The sequence below is a fragment of the Lynx canadensis genome, chromosome D2 (genome assembly GCF_007474595.2).
Source record: "Lynx canadensis isolate LIC74 chromosome D2, mLynCan4.pri.v2, whole genome shotgun sequence".
Lineage (NCBI taxonomy): Eukaryota > Metazoa > Chordata > Mammalia > Carnivora > Felidae > Lynx > Lynx canadensis.
Genome location: NC_044313.2, coordinates 18,130,264 through 18,155,851, shown reverse-complemented (window position 1 = coordinate 18,155,851; position 25,588 = coordinate 18,130,264). Strand labels below are relative to the sequence as shown.

Here is a 25,588-nt window from a genome sequence, read left to right as displayed (position 1 = left end):
CCGGAGAACTCACGATTTCTGCCTCTGAATCCGAGAATGGGAGCTCCTGCGCCCTTTTGTGGCCACAGCCCGAGGTGAATCCTCTGAAGCTACTATAGGTTCTGACATCCTGCAGACCAATCTCCAGGACCCTTTTAGGGGTCCGCACATTCGGAACAATTTTTCCAGTAACACTGAGAAGTGACTTGCCTTTTCCTGTCAACTGGCTCATGCACGTACAGTGGGTTTTCCAGAAGCTGCAAGATACGAGATCAACTGGACAGCTAAGGACATACGTACTCGTTGCCTTCCTGTGGTTTCAAAAGTTCCCAGCTTTAATTGGAGGTGAAGGGGGCAGCACAATCGATTTTTTAATTTAGATTTCAAGGTGTGAAAAGGATGGGCAGCTGATTGTGTCAGAGGAAAAGAACAAAAGCTCTCCGTCTGGGTCACTGTCGTCATTGCTGGTTCCACTGGCTTTATCAGAAGCGCTGGGGGACTGAGGCAGGTGGAGGGAGGACGGAGGTTGGAGGAGGGTGACACTGTGCCAGGTGCCCCACCATCGGGAGGGATGCAACAGCGGGCTGGACCTTCCTGTCCTGGGAGTCGAGGCGGGGAGCGGTGTCCCCTTTCTGGCATTGGTGCTCTGCTCCGGGCACCTCAAGTCAGTCCAGTTTTGTTTTGATCTTCATTTCAAGGTAGTCAGTCACAGGAGCGAAGGGTGAATGGTGCGATTCGGGCTGGCTTTTGTTTCAGCCTTTAGGAGCTGGGGTTAAGGGCTTTGAAAAGGAGCCAGGCAGCTTGGCGGCTTTTCTCCTCCTGCTCAGAACGCTTCCACTTTCAGTTGTGAAAGAAAAACCAGGAAGTGAAGTCCCGGAGCACGTTAGAAAGCCTGGCCATGGCCTGACTCGGGACAGCTCACACAGGGCACAACTGGGGACGCTGGGAGCCGAGCCATCCCTCTGCATGGATGATCTGGAGCCAACCCATCCTTGGAGGAACTGGGGGTGAGGGAAGAGGGACAAGGATTCTGTGCCAGGAGGAACCCGGAGCCAGGAGACCCCATTTGCAGGAAGCGCCAACAGATGCGACCCCTTCACAGGGTAAGGGGACCTTCCTGAGGGAGTATTTAGCAAGGGGTCTTGTGAGCATTGGGCAGAGGCGAGGGGCCGCCCCAACCCCCAGCTTCAGCCAGTCTAGAGCCTGCTGTGTGCCTGGCACGTGTCAGCACTCTCTCTCTCTCTCCCAGCTCTCTAATGGACACTTTTAAACTGTCCTTATCAGGAGGGGTGAAGGGAAGGGGGAATGTGGGGCATGTGGACTGGATTTTCTTTCACCTGTCTCTCTTGGAGGAGATGGACCAGAACCGAGACCTCTTCAGTTTTCATTGTGAAATTTGACTCCTTCCTATGGTGAGAGCTAATGGGTGAGGGAGGGATGGATGGTTTCTGAACGGACTTAGATCAGTTTTAAGGGGTAGGGCCACATGTTGAATCTAAGGTGAACTTCAAGGACTTGGCGGGGGGGGGGGGGCCTGTGTGGGTCAGTCAGTTAAGCATCTGACTCTCGGTTTCTGCTCAGGTCATGATCTCACGATTCACCAGTTTGAGCCCCGTGTCAGGCTCCGTGCTGACGGTGTGGATTCTCTATCTCCCTCTCTGATAACTCTCTCTCTCTCAAAATAAGTCAACTTTAAAAAAAAAAAAAAAAGAGTGAGCTTTGGGAAGGGACTCCATGGTTGGGGATTGCTACCTTCTGTGGGTATTAATCTTCTTTGGTGGTTTGACAGGTAAGATTGAATCTGTCGATCTATCGCTCCAATTTGTAGATGATTGGTATTCTCTAACAGCAGCAGAGTCCTAAAAAATAAGACAATTTAGGGGCACCTGGGTGGCTCAGTCAGTTGAGCATCCGAGTCTTGATGTTGGCTCACAACATGATCTCACAACTGTGGTGTCGAGCCCCGTGTCGGGCCTGCTCAAGACTCTGTCTCTCCTCCTCTCTCTGCCCCTCCTCCACTTGCATGAATGCTCTCTCTTAAAATATATAAACTTAAAATAATAATAAAATGTCATTTGATTTTAAAAAGATTGATTTAGGGACACCTGGGTGGCTCAGTCAGCTAAGCATCTTTCTTCGGCTCAGACGATGATTTCACGGTTTGTGGGTTCAAGCTCCACGTCAGGCTCCGTGCTGACAGCTCAGAGCCTGGAGCCTGCTTTGGATTCTGTGTCTCCCTCTCTTTCTCTCTCGGTCCCTCCCCTGCTTGTGTGTTCCCTCTCTCTCTCTCCAAAATAAATAAACTTAAAAAAAAAAGGTTTATTTAGTAAAAACTAAAAACAGAATAATTGGTTTCACTTGAACGCTCCCTTTCTACTGCAGCATGGGCGTTACTCTGTAGTGGTCCCCTCCAATTGATGAGTATTTGAGATGAACACAGAATCCTCTTAGAAGAGGCATGGTCTAAATTCTTGTGGGCGTCACTTGTGGGCTTGACACAATAAAAGGAACAAAAAATTAGAACAAGGGCCACAGATATTTATAGAACAGGCGGATCATAGAGTTAAATAGATGGTAGGTAAGAAAATGCAGATGGTGGGGTCTCTAGCAAAATGCAAGGTAGATGTGCCCCCAGATAGAAACACATTCCAACTTAATTTAAAACAACAACAGGGGCACCTGGGTGGCGCAGTCAGTTAAGCGTCCGACTTCAGTCAGGTCACGATCTCGCGGTCCGTGAGTTCGAGCCCCACGTCGGGCTCTGGGCTGATGGCTCAGAGCCTGGAGCCTGTTTCCGATTCTGTGTCTCCCTCTCTCTCTGCCCCTCCCCCGTTCATGCTCTGTCTCTCTCTGTCCCAAAAATAAATAAAAACGTTGAAAAAAAAATAAAAAAAAATAAAACAACAACACACAGCTAAGGCCAAACAGAATATTTCAGCCAGGTATTTGGCTAGGTCCTTACTTAACATAGTCTTCTCTCTCAGGCTATATTCTAACACTTCAGGGCAAAAACACCTACTATAATATTAGTATATGATCGAATGCCTCCATGCTAAACATGCAGTGAGGGCCACAGATTCTATAGAGAGGCTCGGGGTCCGAGAATGAATGGAGAAGAGGAAGATGAGGCCAGTTAGAGTTAAGCACCAGCTCATAATAGCTGCTCTTAACATTTCATTAAGGCAACCTTATGACCTGGATGGTTTCACCATCTGAGAGAATTGGCTCAGGGAAATAAGTAGCTTTTCCAACATCAGAGATCAAAGCTGTCTGTGTGACATGAAAAACCATGGTCCAACCAGTCAGGTGCAGAGTTAGCCTTTGTTCAGATCTCTTAGAAAATTGCATTCGTGAAAAGGTTTTCCTGTGTGGTGACCTGGGCAGATCTTGACTTGACATACTTATTAATGCTTCTCAGGTTGACATTTTTCTAGAACTGCCAATGTTACAGCTACCGTTCGTTGACTGTTTCCTATGGGGCAGGGCTGGGCTTAGTCCTGGCGGGGTTATCTTTTAATCTTCGAAACGGTCCTGGGAGGCAGGTGGATTATTTCGCAGATGGGGAAACTGAGGCTTACAAGTACAGAAACTGGACACACTTAAGGGAAGGTAGAAACTGGGATTTGAATCCTGGCTCGTGTAGTACCGAAGGGCAAACTGTTCCAGTTTGTTCCAGTGAGTCTGTTCCTCTGTTCCAGTGAGCCTGGTCGAGTTTAGTGATGAAAGAACTAGAAACTGGGAGAAATCTCTCTTTTGAAAATCCTTCCCATTCAAATCCGTAGACAAAGAAAGCAGATTGGTGGGTGGTGCCAGGGACCGGGAAAGGAATCGGGAGTACCTGCTTAATGGGCCCAGGGTTTCCTTTAGGGGTGATGAAAGTATTTTGGAACTAGATAGAAGTGGTTGATTCCACAAAACTGTGAATGTACTAAATGCCACGGAATAATTCACTTTATTTAAAAGAAATTGTTTTTTGATGTATTTTTATTTTGGAGAGAGAGAGACAGAATGCAAGTAGGTGAGGTGGAGGGGCAGAGAGAGGGGGAGAGCCAGAATCCGAAGCAGGCTCCAGGCTCTGAGCTGTCAGCACAGAGCCCAACTCGAGGCTCGAACCCACGAACCGTGAGATCAGGACCTGAGCCGAAGTCGGACGTTTAACTGACCGAGCCACCCAGGCGTCCCCTCTCCCCGAAATTACTCACTTTAAATGGTTGATGGTATGTGAACTGCACCTGGGAAAAGAAAAAACAATCCTCTTGCCTCTGGGAAGGTGACTTACCAAACCAGGATTTGGCAATTGTTTACTAACCAGGAATGAAGTTTCTGTTCCTGTCTGTTTCCTATTTTTGGCCAGTAGATGCATGGACCCTCGGCTGGGGTGCAGTCTGAGGTGGTTCTCGTGCGTGGCAGCACCCTGCAAGGGGGACCTGTCCCCAGCAGCCCTGAGTCAGCCGTCATTGTTCTCAGCACACCTGCTGTAAATACGTCCAGGTCTTTATCTCTTTTAAGCAACCATGCCTCTGCATCGAAAAAGGGCTCTCTCACTCACTCTTCCCCAGGACACAGGGCCTGATAGTTCCTAGGCTCTTAATCCATGATGTCTCAATAAACACATGAGATCTGGAGTTTGGAAGGCAAAGCAGCCCCTGTACTTCTGTGGTCAGGCCATAGTATTGACCCTCTTTGGGGGAGCTGGTAGCCAAACTCTGGGTCTCCGTGGGTCAGTCTCCTCTAGGATGTGTGAAGTGGTGGGTAGCTGTGGAAGAGGATGCAGGGGTGGGGTAGGCTCGGAGGAGATAGCTGGGTCAGAATTCAGAGGTGCATCATGCCCTCTGCAACGAGAAATCCTTCGTTTAAATAGAAACGAGGAGTTGCTAAGACCTTGGCTCACAAGGTGGAGGGCAGTGACAATATGAAGGTCTTGGTTTCTTCTCCTTCAGGAAGCCTCCGGGTAGGACACCTGGTACTTGGCCAGGAGTCCGGAACGGAGGGAAGCGGAAGTGGGAAAGAGATCCCGGCTTCCTGAGGACCTCTCATGACCAGCAGTGCCTAGAGGGCTCCGTATACAGTACCCCTTTTAAGTAGGAACGGTTACCTGTCCCCTTTTGCGTGCAGCTGAGGGACACTGACGCCATTGACTTTATGTAGCTATCCCCAGAGCCACGCGAGGGGCAGGGCTGTTGCTCTGGCACCTGGAAGGGCAATGGCCTTGAAAGTTTGTTGCTGTAAATGAGACTGTTGGCCATAAAGCTTGTTGTTTGCACTTTGAATCCGGTGACCTATGACCGGCGGCCAACCAGGTGATTTGAGGGCTGACTCTGCAGGAGCTCTGGCAGGAAGGCCCCTTTCACAAAGTTTCAACTCACTGTTTTTCTCCTGCATGGGTGATGGGGGCCTAGCACTTTGTCCAGACTATCTTTTTACAGGCTCTCTTATCCAGTCCCGTGAAGTTCTGGTGCTGATCCTCCTGACCCCCGTTCTCATAATGAGCAACACACTTGGGAAGCCTTGAGGGGTGTTTGTTGAGACAAGGTTTCCTCAGGGTAGGGCTGCCGGGCTGTGGTTTGTTGGTAGATTAAGGTTGACTGTGTCAATCTGAGACCCAGATTGGGGGTCAGCCTATGGGTGGCTCAACCATCCTATGGTGTCTTCATGGACCGAGTTAAGAGGCTTGTGGTGTTTAATGTAATGAGGGCTTTTTTGTTAAATCCTACTCAACAGGGCAAGGCCTGGCACCCTAGGGCTCTCTGGTATTTATGAACTGAAATGGCTCTAGTTGAGTTGTAGTGTCTCCACCAGGCACCAGATATTGTCACCTTCAGTCTTCTTGGAGGCTTTTTCTCCCCCACCTTCCTTTCAACTCAAGATGGATCCTCTACTGCATCAGAAACACCCCTTCACTATTTCCCTTCCCCAGGTATCATGCTTATCCCACATCAGCGCCTTTAGTTGTACTCTACCTCTGCCCCCACATATGGGTGTTCCCCTCCCCTCCCTTCTCTGTGGAAAAAAAACCAGAGAGACAGAGATGACAGTTGAGAAAGATGGTTTGGTGACAGAATCATGGTTAGAATCCTAGTTGGGGACTTATTAGCCATTGGCCTAATTGGTGGGGTCATCCTCCTTGATTGACCCTGGAAATGACACCATTGGCCATAAACCTAGGAGATCGAGAGCCACACATCCTTGAGAGACTAGTCTCCACACAGCTAGTCCTGTCTACACTTGCGTCTCCCACACTGAATCCTTCTGTAAGTGTGTTCAATAGGCTCTCTGCACATGTGTAGAATCCTTCTGTAAGTGTTTCTCTGCACATGGCAAAGTGCTGGGCACACAGTTGGTCCAAGACCTTTTGTTTTCCTTTTTAAAATGAAATATGTAATTTTATACATAAGATATAGAGAGTAAATCTCTCTCTTGCCACATGGACCTCTCCAGTCCACCAGATTCTGCCAAGACTGGTGTATATGCCATTAAGCATTTGTTTACTGCCTGGGGAATTGGTTTTATCTCCTCCTTGACCGTGAAGTCCCAGCATGCTTTCCGCACGCCGAACACACTGCCTGGCACATAGTAGGTGCTCAAATATTCAAACGCTTGTAGAATGAGTGACCCTTGAGCTCCTTCGGGTCAAGCTGCTTGGTGTGGTCAATGTCATGGCATGTGGCCCCTGGCTGTGGCGTTTCGGAAGAGGGCTCAGCCACCCCTGCCCCATCTGTGTGTGTAGGAGCACATTGGGTCCTTGTAGGACTGAATACTGCAACCTGTTTCCTTCAACAGATGTTCCTCCCTCGTTCTCTCCTCTGAACTTGTGCCATTGGTAAGCAAAAGGAACAAGTGACTCGCTGGGACCTAGAGGGTTCCTGCTGGACCTCAGGCTCTGTGCAGGGTGTAGTAGACCCTGAAGGCTCAGACAGCTACTGCCTGGGAACACTCACAGCCAAGGCGTCCACTGAGTCACAGGAAGCTTTCCCGAGGCCCAAACCTCAGGATAGAACGGAGCCGCCTCCGATTCGTACAAGCCTCCTGAGCTCTGGTTCCTGGAGCTTTCCCTGTGTGATTCAGCAGCAAAGATATTACCCATGGATATGCATTAAAAACATCCTGATTTATTTATAGCGTGCTTGCTCGCAGGCCAGGAAAACCATTTCAAGCCTAACCCTCCCCGTCTCCCTGCCAGCTGCCTTACAAATTGGAGTTGTTGGCTATGGCCTAGCATTTGGGCGGGGAAGGGCAAGGCGTGTGACCTTGATATCGCTTTCCTGTTTTAATTAAACACTCACAGAATATTTCCATGCTGTGGAAATGACCGCTCAGTCACCCCCCGGGACTTCATAGGGGTCCCCTTTGGGAATACAGTCTCCCTGCTCTGTCCTGCCTGACCCCGTGGAGAGGAGGCGGCCCTCTGCCGTCTGCCTGGGGACATTGCCTGGTGTGTGTGCCTCCGAGCACACTGGGTGCCAGGCCCCAGATGGAGAGAGCGGTCTGTGTCCGGCGACCTGGAACTGCTTGCTGGAGAAGGCTGGCGCGAGTGGTGGCCTGAGCACCTGGGCAGCGGTGACTGGCTGGAAAGTCAACTGCCAACTCCTAGGTCAGGATCTTACGCCAGCCTCTTCTCGGCTCCTTGCAGTGAATGTTGAAAGGTGCCCTTTCAGGGCCCCTTTTGGCCCTGTGACTCAAACTTCACCTTTGCTCTCTTTATCTGCTAAAGAAATGGATGAAAAACGTTTCCACCCCCAGCGCTGCTGTCCGAACCGGCTCACTCTGTGGCTAAGAGGATTGCACACAACGCGAGCGCTCAGAACGGCCGCGTTCAGTGTGGCTTTGGTGGTGGGAAGGCTGCACTTGCAGAAATGAAGCTGAGGCCACGTTCTCAGGCACATGCACATGAAATGTCAACAACCGAGGTGGTGGAACTTTCTCGATCAGCTGCCTCAGGCCGAGGTGGGGTCATTTGGAGCTCTTGTTTGTTCTTGGGTTTTTGCTCGTCTTTTTTTAAAGCAGTAAAGCACGCGTATTTCACGTTAAACAGCGCCTGCTCTCAAGTTACCTTCTTGATGAGACTTGCTTGAAAACTTAACCCCTGCTGTCCACAATCCTCTTCCCTGATTCTATTTTTTTTTAATTCCATATACTATGCAATCTAGTCATTGGTCAGACTTGTCAAACTCCCCGAGAAAATACAACCCCACAAGGGCAGGGTTTTCACTGCCATGTCCCCAGCACCTGGAATGACACCAATATACAGTCAAGCCCTTAAATATCTCTTGGCTGAAGGATTGAATACTTGAAATTTTCAGGGAAAATCCACTCATGATTCCTCTTCTTCCATACATCTTTTCATATGAGGAATATACTTTCAGAAACACAAACACATAGGCATTTGTCCAAGTGTGGATTTTTTTTTCTTTCTACTCAGTAATGTATCATAGAGCCCTTTCCACATCAGTACATACAGATCTGCTTTATTCTTTATAATACCTGCCCAGAGCACACTGTGTGACAGTGCTCTGATTTATTTGGTTGCTCTCCTATCAAGGTAGGCTTTCCTGGTCTCCCGCATTATAAAAAAAAAAAAAAATCCTGTAGATGTAACAATAGTGAACAGAATAGCTGACACTTGATTCTATACACCAGGCACTGTTCTAAGTACTTTACAGGTACATTAACTCCTTTAATCACGAAGAAGATATTTTCATTGCCATTTTACAGATGAGAAACCACACAGGGCCACCTGGGTGGCTCAGTCGGTTGAGCATCCAACTTCAGCTGGGGGTCATGATCTTGCTGTTTGTGAGTTCGAGCCCCGTGTCAGACTCTGTGCTGACAGCTCAGAGCCCAGAGTCTGCTTCAGATTCTGTGTCTCCCTCTCTGTCTCTCTCTGCCCCTCCCCAGTTTGCACTCTGTCTCTGTCTGTCTCTCTGTCAAAAATAAAGATTAAAAAAAAATTTTTTTTTTTTTAAAGAAACCACACAGAGGTTATCTAGGGTAGGAGACCACATTCCTAACCAGTACCTTGAACAGCCATTTGTAATATATTTTATAGAACTGATGTCTTTCTACAGGATGAGTCACTAGTAGGGTCATTAGTGCAAAGGGCACACGTTTTAAATTGTGTTAGAAGGCAATGAGCACGTCTTTAAGGAGACTGCACCTAATTTACGTTTCCCTAATAGTGCATTTTACACTATTTCATCTTTGCTACTCTTATGGGTGGGGAAAAAGACATTTCATTTAAATTTGCATTTATTAAATGATAAGCGAAGATGAATGTCTTTCTCATAAATAATGTTTTGCTGTGAACATTCTGGTTGTGACCTTTGCTTTGTGTTTTATTGTGTTTGTTGTGTTTTGTTTTTTGTTGACTTCTAAGCATTCCTTATTGAGGAAATGAGCTCTTTAGATAGGCAAAGTATTTGATACTTTTCCCAGTTTATCTTTGTCTCTGGTATCTTTCCTGCAAGGCAAATATTTTTAAAAATTTTATGTAAGCTTGCCAACATTTTCATTTACAGCTTCTAGGCTTTGTGTCTATCTCACGTCTTCCTCCTACCAGAATTATAAAAAGAAAACATTCTCTCATACTTTTTATCCCCAAATACTCTTACGGTTGTCATTGTTTCATATTTAAGTCTTTGATCCATCTTGAGCTAATTTTTGTTGGGAGGGTAAGACAGTGATCAGCTTGATGTCTTTTCTCTGAATGGCTAGCCAGTTGTCTTGATACTTTTAAGTGAAAAAAAATCTATCTTTATTTGAAATGCAATTTAGTATATGTGAATATATCCCCTGGGAGTTTCAGGATCATTTTGTTACAGAGTTTCGTGTATTCACGATCAATAGAAAACTTCTCTAGCTCTATCAGAAGCAAATGTGGTAATGTTGAACTCTCTGGTCCCCCCCTAGCCCCAATTCCTGTTGGTTTTCAAAACTTTTCTGATTCTTGGGGCACCTGGGTGATTCAGTCGGTTGAGCCTCTGACTCTTGCTTTTGGGTCAGGTCATGATCCCACAGTTGGTGGGTTTGAGCCAGGCATCAAGCTCCGTGCTGACAGTGTGGAGCCTGCTTGGGATCTCCGTCACCCTCTCTCTGCCCTACCTCTGCTAGTGCTTGTCTGTTCTCAAATTAAATAAATAAACTCTAAAAAAAAATTCTGACTTTTATTAATAAGCTTTATTTTTCTGGGTGGACTTTATTTTTTTTAATTTTTTAAATGTTTATTTTTGAGAGCGAGAGACAGAGTATGAGTTGGGGAGGAGCAGAGAGAGAGGGAGGCACAGAATCCAAAGCAGGCTCCAGGCTCTGAACTGTCAGCACAGAGCCTGCTATGGGACTTGAACTCATGAACCATGAGATCATGACCTGAGCCAAAATGGGAGGCTTAACAGACTGAGCCACCCAGGCACCCCTCTGGCTGAACTTTAGAATCAACTTTTTATTTCCCAAGTAATTCTGTTGGTTCTTATTAAAGTTACATTAAATGTATAGATACATTTAGGAATATGGGGTCCTCTTGACTATCTCAAGCATGCGTTTCCAGTTTTCAAGCCTTTCTTATGTCCCTCAGATCTAAACTTTTTAAATAGAGGCTTTACACATTTATTCTTTTTTAAAAAAAATGTTTATTTTTAAGAGAGAGAAAGAGAGAGATGGTGAGTGGAGAAGGGGCAGAGAGAGAGGGAGACATAGAATCTGAAGCAGGCTCCAGGGTCCAAGCTGTTAGCAAGGAGCCCAATGCAGGGCTCAAACCCGTGGACCACAAGATCATGACCTCAGCCGAAGTCAGACGCTTAACCGACTGAGCCACCCAGGCGCCCCTACACATTTACTCTTATATATGCTATTGTGAATGACTTTTACCCCATTACTTTTGAATCAGCTATTTGCATGAAATGAAGGAAAGCTATTGAGTTTCTAGCTACCAATTTGGTAACTAGCCACGTTATTGAATTATTTCATGGCTTCTAATTGCCTCTTATTTCCTTAGAGAGTTTTTAGGACTCCCCTCCCAGCTGTTTTTTTTTTAATTGGGAAATATGACAACAAATTTTATCTCAGATATAACCGAATGTTGGCCCTTCTGACCTTTACATCATTTTAAATAGTATGAGTAGCTGAGATTGACCTCTTTTGAAGTCAATGCTTTTCCAATATCAGGGTTTTCTGACTGTTTAAGTTTTAAGAAACAGTATCATATCTTTCATTTCTCAAAAGCAGAAAACTATATTTGATGCAGAAGAGTAAACTGATGTAAGAAAAGGTGGAAAACCCTTAGCTCCAGACCTCTGAAGATACTGGGTGAAGGGTCTTGAAATAGAATGCACATCTGCTTCATGTTCACTGCATATTAAGGAAAAGTTATTTTCATGAAGCTATTTGTATGTTTGTAATGCTCTGTTGACCTTTTGCCATTACTTTGGAATTTGTCTAGAAATATTAACTATGTGGTTAAGAACTGAGGTGGAAGCTTCCTACATTGGAGGGGGAGGCAGGGATTTGGGGAAACTAACAATGGAGCCTGGGCAGGTGATTTAAAGCCCAACTAAGAAAGCATAACTTTCATATACAGCCTCCTAAATAACACACAGGCCCCTCTGGAGTCATTATGAGTCGTAAAGGCTTGTGACCTAGTCCCTAGAAGAAACTAAGTGATTCAGTACAGAAGAATGTGTTAACTAATTGGGAATAAGAACCTGGGGACTCTGGTCTCCCTTTTAATGAGCTCTCTGTCACCACAAAATGAGTCCATACATGTAGGGGAACAGAGAAACCAATTAAATCCAAATTAGTATACTATTCTAGAAGGTAGATTTTTTTTTCCCCAAAAGCTTATGATTGCAATTTATATTTCGTTACCACACAGAAAATAGTTAGTTCTTCAGGCCTAGAAGCAAAGATAATTTGCCTTATTGTTCTTTGACACAATTATTTTTTCTAGGCTGGATTTCCTGCTCACTTACTACTGTAGATGACATCATTTGATAAGATTCATCTTGTAGAGTCTTTCAAGCTCAGAGGTATATACTCATCCTGAGTAGTCCTGGGTATGTGTTAGAAATGCCTCCTTTTCACCCCCTACCATTCCTAACCCAATACTGTGCCAAATACTGATATGGGAGTACCTATCTCAATATTGGCCAGAGTGACTTTTGATGATCTAAGATTTGGGAGTTTGAGTTTTAGGAAGGGAAACGTGGTCTAACAGAGGATTTAAAGCAGACGGTTCTAAACCAGAAAACTGGCCATTTATTCAAGAACCACTCATCAAAAGCTAACTATGTGCCAGAAATGGTGGAGGCATTGGAGATACAATAGTGCACAAAACAAAAATCTCTGTTCTAGTTAGAACATCAGTTCAGTAGGGACAACGGATGATAAGGGACTAGGACTATTTCAGATAGTGAACAGTATCATGGAGAAGAGAAAGCAAGGTTCTGTGGTAGTGACTGGAGTGGAAAAGGCAATATTAAGTAGGGTGATCAGAGACAGTCAGTCTCTGAGGAGGTGACATTTGAGTTGAGGCCCAGCCTATAAGTATTACACACTGTTTCAGATCCGGGGAATAGTGTTTCAGGCAAAGGGAAGAGCAAATACAGAAGCTTGAAGGGAATTGACATATGGGTGGAAACCTGAATTCATGTAGGAAAAATAAGATCTTTCAAAGAAAAGGGACTATTTGTTTCCGATTCTGTGTCTCCCTCTCTCTCTGCCCCTCCCCCGTTCATGCTCTCTCTCTGTCCCAAAAAATAAATAAACGTTGAAAAAAAAAATTTTAAAAAAAAAAGGGGGCGCCTGGGTGGCGCAGTCGGTTAGGCGTCCGACTTCAGCCAGGTCACGATCTCGCGGTCCGTGAGTTTGAGCCCCGCATCGGGCTCTGGGCTGATGGCTCAGAGCCTGGAGCCTGTTTCCGATTCTGTGTCTCCCTCTCTCTCTGCCCCTCCCCCGTTCATGCTCTGTCTCTCTCTGTCCCAAAAAATAAATAAATGTTGAAAAAAAAAATCAAAGAAAAGGGACTACAAAACAATATTTGTAAGTCAAAGATACCCTGAAAGCTTCATGGCAATAAACATAATTGACCAAAAACTAGAATAGTAGAAGGGTCCATTTGGGGACTTCATTCACAGAAAATGAGACTTCATGAAGAAATGGTGGCCTAAATCCTCAAAGGAGCAAAACTCTGAGCTGAATATGGGGTAGTTATAACCCAGACACGGGGGCTGGTCCTGGGAGCTTGCAAGCAGGTATAAAGGTGGAAGGTATCCTTCAGCTAGCTTGGGAACTAAATGTGTCAGGAGCCAGGAGACGAGTGACTTCATACCACAGAGGAGGGAAGACCCTGGAGGGAGCCAAGGGGAGGACTGGGGACAAATGGACATGCTGGTGTAAGGGACTACAGCATGTCACTATCACCACGTCAAAAAGTGAAGGAAGCTTTCCACCTGGGGCCATCCTAACCATTTTAATGTGTAGTATGGCTTGCTCAACAATCTGTAGATGACCTGGAACAGGCACTCCTAACGTACGGTGTAACACAGCTCTCTTTCCTCTTTGCCACCGTCACACTTTCCCCTCCTCCATTCCTTCCCAAATAGTGATATAAAGAGAGAAGGAAATGCCGCCACATCAACTCCTTGTGGAGGGTTCCACGGAATGACTGAACCAGAATTGTAATTTGAGTGACAAAGGACACGTGACAAAAGAGACAGTAGATTTTCTCCTCATTTACTTGAACGCATCTGGAAATTGTAATGGATTCATTCTAAAGGTTGGGATGATAACCAGAGCTTCCCAGTTCAGTAGTGGTGTAGCCCAAAGGTTTTACCATCTCTTGGGCTCTCAGCTTCTCCCAACTGAACAATGAGAGAGTTACGTGATATAGTTGCAAATCCTCTCTGGCACTAGCATCATAAGGTTAAAAATATGTATATGTCTTAAGAAGGCTATCCAGACTACTGAATGGGAGCAGGGGAACCTGGGTCGCTCAGTTGATAGAGCATCTGACTCGATCTCAGGGTCACGAGTTAAGGCCCACACTGGGCTTAGAGCCTACTTAAAAAAAAAAAAAAGAAAGAAAGAATGGGAGAAAATATTGGCAAATCATATATCTGATAAGGGTCTAGTATCCAGAATATGTAAAGCACTCTTACAACTCAACAACAAAAAGACAAACCACCCAATTTAAAAATGAGCGAAGGACTGTAATAGATCTTCCTTCACAGAAGAAATACAAATAGTCAACAAGCATATGAAAAGATGTTCAACATCATTAGTCATTAGGGAAATGGTATTTCATAACTAGTGGGATGGCTATTATCAAAACCCCCCAGAAAATAGTAAGTGTTGGTGAGGATATAAAGAAATCAGAACTGTCTTTTGCTGTTTGGAATGTAAAATGGCACAGCCATTGTGGAAGACATTTTGGTGATTCTTCAAAAGGTTTAAATGTAAAATTACCATGTGACCCAGTAATTCCATTTCTAGAAATTTACCGTAAAGAACTGAAAATAGGTATTCAAGCAAAATCTGCATACAAATGTTCATAGCACTGGTCACCATTGCCAAGATGTAGGAACAACCCCGATATCTACCAGCTGATGAATGAATCCGTAAAATGTCTGTCTACACAATGGAATGTTATTCAGCCATAAGAAATGAAGTATTACTATATGCTATAACGTGGATAAACCTTGTAAATATGCTGAGAAATGTCAGACACAGAGAGTCCCATATAGACGATTCATTTATGTGAAATATTAAGAATTTGTAAGTCCATAGAAACAAAGTACATCAGTGGTTGCCAGGGGCTGAGGAGGAAGGGGAGAGGGGGACTAACTGCTTAAGAGGCACTTGGGTTTTTTTTTTTGCGTGATGAAAATGTTTTGGACCTGGGGCGCCTGGGTGGCGCAGTCGGTTAAGCGTCCGACTTCAGCCAGGTCACGATCTTGCGGTCCGTGAGTTCGAGCCCCGCGTCGGGCTCTGGGCTGATGGCTCAGAGCCTGGAGCCTGTTTCCGGTTCTGTGTCTCCCTCTCTCTCTGCCCCTCCCCCATTCATGCTCTGTCTCTCTCTGTCCCAAAAATAAATAAACGTTGAAAAAAAAAATTAAAAAAAAAAAAAAAAAAAAAAAAAATGTTTTGGACCTAACTAGACGTGATAGTTGTACAACATCATGAATGTACTAAATGCTGCTGAATTGTACATTTTATTTAAAAAAAAAGTTTTTTTTTTTTAACATTCATTTAGTTTTGAGACAGAGAGAGACAGAGCATGAACAGGGGAGGGGCAGAGAGAGAGGGAGACACAGAATCTGAAACAGGCTCCAGGATCTGAGCTGTCAGCCCAGAGCCCAATGCGGGGCTCGAACTCACGGACCGTGAGATCATGACCTGAGCCGAAGTCGGACGCTTAACCGACCAAGCCACCCAGGCGCCCCTGAATTGTACATTTTAAAACGACTGGGTGCCTGGGTGTTTAGTCGGTTAAGCGTCCGACTCTTGGTTTCAGCTCAGGTCATGATCTCACAGTTCAGTTTGTGAGGGGCTGACAGCATGAAGCCTGCTTGGGATTCTCTGCCTCCCTCTCTTTCTGCTCCTCCCCCCCCACCAACTGCTCTCAAAATAAATAAACTTTTAACAATGTGGAGAGGCAGAGAGGAGCTGTCTGATATTCTGCACATGTCCTATTTGAGTTCAATATCTGATTTACAATAGCAAACAAAGTGAGTAAGCTATTTCACTTGACAAATAGATATATCTCTCAGTGTCTTCTGCAAATAAAATCCTTTGCCAATGCAAGCAAGGTACTTCACTCTCCTGAAGCTGTGGGCTTGGCTTTCATAAGTATCTCCCTTGTTTGTATCCAAGTGGCCAGTCTCATCACATCTGTGGGCTGTATAACTTCAGTATGTCTGAAAGGAAGGCTTCAGAATTGACAGACCATGGTCCAGATTAATCCAGATGTCTTTTTGTTCATCCCATACCAGACTCTTACTGCTTGGGCCTGTAGTTAAAACTGAGGATTCATAAAAATCCAGTGTGCTAGGTTATCTAGGGAGAACAAAATCTGATGATCTCGTGATCGTGGGTTCACATTACCGTGTGGTAACAACCAGCCCGGGTCGACAGCAGGTGCTGACTTTGCTCTGGTCATGGGTTCTGTCTCTCTCCTTGCCTCTCTCTGTGCTGTCTGCCCAACTCTTCGACCACTCTCCTCCCCGCATCCCTGGCTGCCACCTGCCACAGAAATTTCACCTCTAGCCCTTCTTTTGAAGACAACATTTGCAAAATCTCTTGTTAAAATGTAAATCTGCCGTCTGCAAGAAGGGAGCAAAAGTCCTCAGTGTGACAGGCTGTTCTCATAGGTGAGAAGGAGAGTGAAGGTAAGAATATCTTAATTTGAAGGTGAGATTAGGACAGAGAGAATCCCAGATCAGAAGCTATTAGCTTGTGGCAGTGTCCCCAAGCTCAGGAACCAGGCTGGCGGTGGCAGGATGGGTGAGCACAGAGCAGGTCTCTCCTCGCTTCAGCTCTGCTACCTGCTTTGTCAATTTCATAATTTTCCCTGGGGCGGCCCCGCCTCCCCGCCTGGGGTGGCTGGCTCTTGAACACATTCTGTCGCCCCGAGTGCCACTTCACAAGTCCAGGACAGGCTGGATTCTAAAAATCCCAGCTCTCACAATCCTGGCAGGCGGTCACAGTAGGTAGCACCACCAGTCCTTATGTGACCTAGCACCTGTGGGGCCTTGCCTTTGTTTTTATTTTGTCGTCTTTTTCTTCCCCTAAACACAATGTGGAAGACACCAAGGAGTTGGGGACAGTCATCCCAGTCTCTGGAAGGTCAGTTTTCCTCCATAAAATGGCTCCAAATTCAGGTAATAGCCAATCAGGGAGCAGAAAAATGCTAAGATGGCTGAAGCATTCTTGTGACCATGCCTGCTCCCACACACAATTCCTGAGCTCGGTTAGCCTTTGCTGGGGTGGAGGGAGAAAGTTCCAGACGCCAGCTAATGGCAACAGCCCCAAAGTTCTCAGAGTTCTCAGGGCAACTATGATCTTTATCTGATGAAACTTGTTCTCTCAGGCTTGCTTTGTTCTCTCAATTTTAAAGTGGGAATGTTTGGTCTCATCTCTGAGATACTATTCCATAGGGCCCTGCAGTAAACTTTTTTTTTTTAATAGAATTTATTGTCAAATTGGCTTACATACAACACCCAGTGCTCATCCCAACAAGTACCCTCCTCAATGCCCATCACCCACTTTCCCCTCTCTTCCACACCCCCCACTGTCAACCCTCAGTTTGTTCTCTGTATTTAAGAGTCTTTCATGGTTTGCCTCCCTCTCTGTTTGTAACTATTTTTTCCCTTTCCCTTCCCCCGTGGTCTTCTGTTAAGTTTCTCAAGATCCACATATGAGTGAAAACATATGAAATCTGTCCTTCTCTGACGGACTTATTTCACTCAGCATGATACCTTCTAGTTCCATCCACGTTGCTGCAATGGCATGATTTCATTCTTTCTCATTGCCAAGTAGTATTCCATTGTATATATAAACCACATCTTCTTTATCTGTTGAATCTTAGAGGTGACAGTAAAGGCAATTCAGAATTTGTGTTCTTGAGAACACTCAGATGTTCCTTTGCCGTCACCTCTACGGTTCCAGCCAGATTCAGTCTCTTTGAACCCCAAAGCTAGACTCGGGATGAAAGAGGGGTTTTGCAGATTTTTATGGGGAAGCGGCAGCAGGAAATGCTGAGTGAACTTGGACAAGTCACTTGACCCTTGGGAGCTCTGATTTGCTTATCTGTAAAATACTATGTCATGACATTGGTTGGATTAAATTCCATGATTTTCGCAAACAATCCAGTCTGAAAACTGTGAGGCAAGAGATGGAAGAGATGGCCTTAGCCAGAGTAAATTCCTAGGACTTGCCCAAACACTAGTTCCTTTTACTAGAGCAGTTTGAAGCCAGACATCGCTAGAAGCTACAAGAAAAGCTGGGTTGGAGAAAAAGCTTTGCTGCTTTCAGTTCCCTGAGATCTCCTCCTGGCCTCAATCTTCAGTGCTCACTTGCTACCATGCATCAGGTGCATTTTCCAGCACCCTTTCCATGTACCTGGCTGACATTGCCTCCAGTAAAAATGGTTTCTCCAAGGCTCCCTGGAGGAAAGGACATTGGACACAGCAAGCTGAGATGCTGTTGATCCCTGAGACTCTCCCGATGCTTCAAGAAAGAAAGCAACGAGCAAGGTGTAACTGGTCAGCAGGAAATGTCATTCATGCAGAAAGCTTGATTTTTAAAATCTGCTCTGTCACCTCTACAGAGGTTCCCTGTTCTGTTTGTTTTATACTAGAAAAATCCAGCCAGAAGAGTCCTTCCTGACCCTCGGTCTGGCTGGGCAGGAGAAGCTCTCCAGAGTGCCCTCCTCTGACAACCAGCTTAGTTTGGATCCAGAAAGGCTTCTTCTAGGCCCTGTTGGGCCAAAAAACAAAAAGGCAATCATTTTGCAAAATTGTCTAGGAAATGACTAACCTGTTTCCTTTAATCATTTCTGCCTTGTGGGAGGACAGTCAAGTTGTGGCCAGGCGGGGTGGGGGGCGGGTAGAGAATGCATTGTATTATTTTCAACTTTGCTAAAGTAAACAGAGAAATTCTGTCCCGAGAGAGGTCCAACCCTGGTTTGTTGGAGGATTAGATATGCGCGAGTGCATGCGTGTATGTGTGTGCGTCCTTTTGTAAACACGACTGTCGAGTAAAAAAATACATATATGGCCGTTTCCTCTAACTTTTTCTTTCTTCTTTCTTTTCTTTTTTTTTTAAGGCCTGAATTTCCTGCTGCTATTCACAAAGATGCTTTTTATCTTTAACTTCTTGTTTTCTCCACTTCCAACTCCGGCACTCATCTGCATCCTGACCTTAGGAACTGCCATCTTCCTGTGGCTGATCAACAGACCGCAGCCAGTCCTCCCTCCTGTGGATTTGAACAACCAGTCGGTGGGAATCAAGGTAACTGACCAATCCTCTTTGTAGTTTGATCAAGCGCAAAATGTAATCCAAGTCCTTGGCATAACTCAGGAGGAGAATCAGGTATAGCATTGGAAAGGAAGCATTTTAGGTTAACCATCATCGCCAGAAAAATCTACAAATTTCAACTTCTATTACTGGCGTACTTTCTTTTTAACAGCCATAAAACCACAGCTAGGTTTTAGGATGCTAATAATCTGGATCAGGGTTGGTCAACTACAGCCCGTGGGCAGAATCCACCTTTATGTGAGCAACTAGCCAGCTAAGAATGGTTTTTACATCTTTTAAGAGATGTTAACCAAATAAAAAGAGATGTGCACCACGAAGCCCCAAGTTTTTACTATGTAGCCCTCTATGGGAAAATTTTGCTGACCTGTTATCTAGGTGATAGAGCCAGTGTTGGTGGCAGGAGAAAGCCGTCATTGAGATACCCAATACCTGAGAATGGTAAAGAGGTTATTTCCTGAAGTTAAATTCTGGCTTTGGGTCCATATTCATTCTTGAAACTGGCAGAAGCTGAAGAGGGCTTTTCACCTCAATTCCCCAACTTTCAGCAAGTCACACAGCTTCCTACCTCTCTGAGCAAAGGCAGAGCTCCCAGAATGTTCTCTTCCTCATTTTTCACATCCATTCCTTTTCAGAGAAGAAAGCATTTTTGTTCCTTTATAAGGCTAACCTCTTCTGATCGTTTCAGGAACTTCTTTCCTCTACTCGAGAATCTCCTCCAAGCTGCCTCCACTCTCCACCACCCCCACTTTCATCCTGGGATGTTTGCACATTCTTCGTTAACATCTTCCTATGCTGCTCATCCTGCGGCTTCAGATCACCACCTCCTTTCAATCCTCCCATTTTCCACCAGAGTTCTTTAAGAATAGCCTGTCGATGTCCTTTTCTGACCATTGACCCGCTGAGATCTCACCTGTGTTACTACCATTTCCCCAAACTCCTCTGGCTCACGTATAACCTAACTTCAACATTCAATGATTTCTCCTTCAGCCTTCCTCTCACTTGACTTGAGAATTCATCTTTCTTAAAACTTCTCTTTTTGTCTTTCATAATATCCTTCAGTGAGATCTCTTCCTAATTGCAAGACAGTGTTTTTTACTTAGCTTCTTTCCTCCCCCTCGTCTAGAGTTTCCATCTCACCATCTCTTGATTTCTCTAACACAAGGGTTGGTGAACACGCTCTATAAGGACGGACGGTGAGTAGTTTAGGCTCTGCAGGCCACACGGACTCTGTTACAACTACTCAGCTCTGCTGCTGTAACATGAAATCACCAGACAGCATGTAAATGAATGAGCATGTTGTGTTCCAATAAGCCTTTTTTGTAAAACCAGATGACAAGCCAGATACGGCCCCAGATTATAGTCTGCCAATCCCAGCTGAGGAAATCCCTCGTTCACGACTTGAACTTGTACATAAAAGGTTACTTTTTAAAATTTTTTAAAAATGTTTTTATTTATTTTTGAGACAGAGACAGAGCATGAGCAGGGGAGGGGCAGAGAGAGAGAGAGAGGGAGACACAGAATCCGAAGCAGGCTCCAGGCTCCCAGCTGTCAGCACAGAGCCCGACGCGGGGCTCAAACTCACAGACTGTGAGATCGTGACCTGAGCCAAAGTCAGGCGCTTAACCGACTGAGCCACCCAGGCGCCCCTGTACCTAAAAGGTTTTGACACCTGAATCTAACTTTCTAGTTCTGAAATCTCCCCAGTTCCAGTCCATCTCAGTGACACTCAAATTCAGCAAATCTCTATATTTCATAGCTTCTCCCTTATGCACACACACACACATTTTCCTGTTTCCCCTTCTGCTCTCAGTTAAGTGCATCTCTTCTCATCCAGTTACCAAAAGTTGAGTCTGAATCATCTTTCCTTCTTCCTTCTTCCTTATAAACAAAGAGTTAAGACCCTATCTTCCTTTGCTAGACAGGGAACTTTGTCGTTGACGTCTTGAGTTAATGTGACATCTCCTGGAAATCTTCCCTGATGCTCTAGACTAAGTTAGATCTCTTGTTATAACCTCATGTGTTATCCCCTGTACTTTTTGGCCCTTTTCTCGGCAGTAACTTACATTTTTAGGCATATCCCCAGCCACAATACCATCCCTCTTTAACACCTTGCTCTCTAGCTATCCACCAGGCTTGGCAATGTGTCTTCTCACCTCTGCGTCTTTATCCAGACCGTTTCTTCACTCTGAATTGTTCTCCTTTTCCTCCCCTCTACCAAAGTTACCAAACTATAACTTTTTGGTAGGGGCATCTGGGTGGCTTAGTTTGCTGGGCCTCCAACTTCAGCTCAGATCATGATCTCACGGCTCATGAATCTGAGCCCCGCACTGGTCTCTGTGCTGACAGCTCAGAGCCTGGAGCCTGCTTCGGATTCTGTGTCTCCCTCTCTCTCTGCCCCTCCCCTGCTCACACTCTGTCTCTCTCTCTCTCAAAAATAAATAGACATTACAAAAAATTTTCAGAAACACCTAATCCCTAAGAATAAAATTACATTAAAAAAACTTTTTGGTAAATGCTTACTTATCTTCAAAGTCTCTATTAAGTATTATTTCTTTGCAACCTTTCTACTTAACCCAGAGTGGGTAGCATTATTCATCTCCCAGAATGTACATTGGTATTACAGTGTGCACATCACAGTATTGTAGTCGCATGTTTTCCCTTTTCACCTCCACTCCGTAGACTCTCATTTATGAGATGCTGATGGATAGTGACTTTGTCTTAACTCACTTTGCATCTGCAGTATTTGCACAGGGCTGGAACATAGTATGCATTTGACAGATGTTTAAACTTGGTGTGATTTTTTTTAAATATAAAATTATAGTATTATGTCTCCTGTGTGTGTGTGTGTGTGTGTGTGTGTGTGTGTGTGTGTGTCTAGATGGGTTGGAGGAGAGTGCCAAAAATGTAACTGTGACATTCACTGGGTTTCTATAGTATGGAGATACTACAATTTTGAGATTTAAAACTTCATTCAATAATAAAGGGGCCATTCCTGCGACCTCAATGTTCAGTATACATGGTTGAATATATAATGTATGGTTGAATTGAAGAATTCAATCCCTAGTGGTTTGGAAAGGGTAGGAGACACTCAGGCTTGGCCTAAACTTGGTCTTGTATTTTAGGGAGGAGCACGGAAGGGTGCTGGCCAGAAGGACAATGACTCACATTACTACTTCTCAGATGCCAGGACGCTGTATGAAGTTTTCCAAAGAGGACTTGCGGTGTCTGGTAGGCCTGGAAGTCTAATCTTGACTGCAAGAAGACCAACGTGTGGTCTTGTTATATACCTCTTCTCCCCTGTCTCCCTTCTTAAACCCAATGGTAGTCTGAGTAGAATGCTGACATACAAAATGCAGGGGACATAGCATCAGAACGGGGGGCGAGAACCAGTGTCAGACAGACTTGAATTTAAAACCAGTTCTTCCCTCTAGAACTCTCCTCTAGTTCTGCCCTGTTGCAGCAGATCAGAATTCCACACAGTGAGACCCAAGAATCTGAATCTTTGACAAAGCTTCCCAGGGGCTCTGGGAGCCAGAGTTTCCACCCTATTTAGCTGAGGGCAGCAATTTGGCCAAGAAATTGTTCACCGGTGGGCTCTTTGTAGATGGCCTCACCTTAGAACAGAGGGACGAAGCTAATCAAAGGCGAGGCTGTTGCCCGGTCAGGACTTTGGCTAATCAGGCTGAAGCCGATTAGGGCACCGAGTTTAATGAGGCTTCAGTTGGTGCCCCTTTGGGCCAATTATTTGACTTGTTCCTTGGCCGTTGGCCTCTGCTAGAATGTTCATCATTAGGGAAGTGATGGGATGCAGAATGGTATTTCCACATTTATCACCATTCTCTTACTGAGTGGGCTTGAAGAAACTGCCCCAGTCCTTCATGATGCTTCGTGCCTTAGGGGTAACAATAGTTACCCATGTGCCCGGAGTCACATGCCATTGGTGCTAGCTATCACTAGTGAGGATTTTAATACAAGGGATCCCAGCAGTAGGCCACGGGAGGTGCGTTCTCCGGGATGGAGAAGTGGCTGGGAGCAGCTTGCAGACCAGCACGTGCCGGGCTTCCGGGAAAGTTAGTGTCAGTCTTGACTTCTTGCACATTCGTGCAGCTGTTTCAGCAGAAGGAAAAAGTAGCAACGTTTCCCGTGGACAGTCTCCTCATTCATTTTTTTATTATGTCTTTAATCAGAGTGGCTCTCTCTTCCTGGCTTTCTTTCTCTTTCCTTCTGTCACTTAGGCTGGAAGTTCACTTATTTACCTCTGAATTCTTAGTAATTCTGTCTCAGAATGCTTCCTTTTGGCAAGATCCTAATTCCTCCAGCAATTTGGCTAGATCCTCTGGGTAAAATTTCCTTCACTTCCACTTTTCTATTTATAACTCTGTCTATTTCTGGCTTGGATGAGGGGGCTTCTCCGTTAGTTAGCGTTGCTCCCTAGCTGGACAACACCACTTCCGTGACTTTCAAAGCCGCGTTTACTGTTTGTTTCTAGCAAGTGGAGCTCCCAACCTTCAGCAATTAGGAAGCTTCATTCTTCTCTTGCCAAATGTACGCCACAGTTGTAAAAATATCGAAGGTGAACGTATGTGTGCGTGTGTACAGGTGTGCAACTGTGTGTGCACGAGTGCACATATGTCACTCTGGTTCCTTATGAGCCTCAGTATCTCAGAAGACATTCTATAAACAGGCTAAGTACATCAACAGGTGATTCAAGAGAGTAAATGAAACGAGGGGAAAGGGTCCCACCTGAATAGCTGTTAAAGAAACTTAGACGGAAGTACTTTTTAAGTGTATCAAACCAGAAGGTATGATAAAAAGATACTATTTAGTGTCTACTACTTGAAATGTCGCTGGTGGGAGAAAAGCCAATTGTCACAACTGCTTCGTGCAGCAGAGCTCCACTGACCGCCACAACCCCCAAGCCCTCCCCAGCCAAGTTGTTTCATTTCAGAGACTCCAAGAAAATGTCCTAAACTTGAAATTAGGATTTGAGAGTATTTATTATAGCATTATTTAAGGTGTCAAATTTGGAAACAACCTAAATACTCATACTGAGATAAATTCAACTGCAGTAGAACCCTTCATCGGATGGTCATAAAAGGCCACTGAAATCTCTGTAGAGAAGACCTGACAACATGGGAATTTTTAAATCAGATGGGAGAAGGAAGCAGGATCCAAAGTGTATATGTGGAATGAACATAACCCTGTAAAATTATACAAAGGAACTATGAAAATAAAGATCAGTGTTAATGATATTTGTGTTTGATAATTTGATATTTGATAATGATAATGGTGTTTAGGTGATGGAATCATTGACAGCTCATATTTTGATTTTTTACATATTTTTTATGAGCATACATTTCTCTTATTATAAGGAAGCTCAATCCAAGATTATCCAATATAGGTTCTTTGTGTTTCTTGTGGGATTTTACTTATTCACATCATATGGGTTGTCCATCCTGCCGGTTTTCTTCAAATGTCTGTTCCAATAAGGGTCACATATTCCAACACCGAAACACCCTGAATGTTTGAAAACATTTCCTAAATGTTTCAAATGTAGTTCCAAATGTACTTCCTAAATATTTCTAATGTAGTTTGTAAAAACTCTTTCTGCCTTTGAGAACTGAGTACTTACTGCCTTCGAATTTTGTTCATAAGAGTAGCTCACATTCTTACTGGATTTCTCCTCCTTTGTGTCTTGTCTCTTCCGAATCTCCTGCTATCTTCTATGGTCCAAAGGATTTGCAGATGGAGCTGATTTTCTTTTAATGTTATGTTTTTAGATAATGGGCCTTGCTTGGGATATAGAAAACCAAACCAGCCCTACAGATGGCTGTCTTACAAGCAGGTAAGTCATGCCCATGGTATTGGATAGATTCTTACTGTGGTATTCTGAGCTACTTTGGTCTCTTGACTGCTTTTCTTTTTTTTTTTTTTTTTTTGCCCCCACCCCCACCCCCGTCTTGTAGGTGTCTGATCGAGCAGAATACCTGGGCTCCTGTCTCTTGCATAAAGGATATGGGTCATCAACAGACCATTTCATTGGCATCTTTGCTCAGAATAGGCCAGAGGTAACCATGTTGAAGTTAACTCCAGAAATGAGTCAGGGCTAGGTCTAAAGACTTAAACCCCACCCTGAAACCAATACTGTTATACTTGCTGATGACTTACCAAAACTATTTAAAGACCTCCTACTCTTTAAATATTGTTCCAGTGTAAAGAGTTACACCTCAGAGCCTCCTTAATCCCTGGTTGAATGTCTAATGATCTAAGTTGGTAACTGGATTTCTCTTATTTCCTAGCCCATTATGATTCACTTTAAGTCAGTCTCTGCCAAATGAGGAGAAAGTAAGGACGCTGTGGGGAGCTGGCAAATAAGAGCTTGTGGACATTGTAGAAAGGAGGGGAGGTGTTTGTATTAGAATTGGAACATTCATGTTGTACTTGAACTTGTCAAACAAGGTACCCATTGCTACTGAGAGTGGCTATAACCATCTTTATATAGTGAGTTGAAAGAAGATGTAGACATTAAGATGATTGGACTCAAGCTTTAGTTAAGTCATTAGGCCAGTATCCTCAGAGAAAG

The 25,588-nt window shown here is 44.7% G+C and overlaps 1 protein-coding gene across 1 annotated transcript in view; it reads left to right on the top strand.

Moving 5' to 3' along the window:
* The first annotated feature begins 855 nt into the window (after nt 1-855).
* The window catches only part of ACSL5 (acyl-CoA synthetase long chain family member 5), a 40,770-nt gene continuing 16,037 nt past the window's right edge, over nt 856-25,588 (top strand). The window contains 5 exon segments of the mRNA XM_030334892.1: nt 856-1,082; nt 18,794-18,978; nt 22,128-22,233; nt 24,786-24,850; nt 24,972-25,073. Of these exon segments, the coding sequence (XP_030190752.1) occupies nt 950-1,082; nt 18,794-18,978; nt 22,128-22,233; nt 24,786-24,850; nt 24,972-25,073 (591 nt within the window). The 5' untranslated portion in view covers nt 856-949.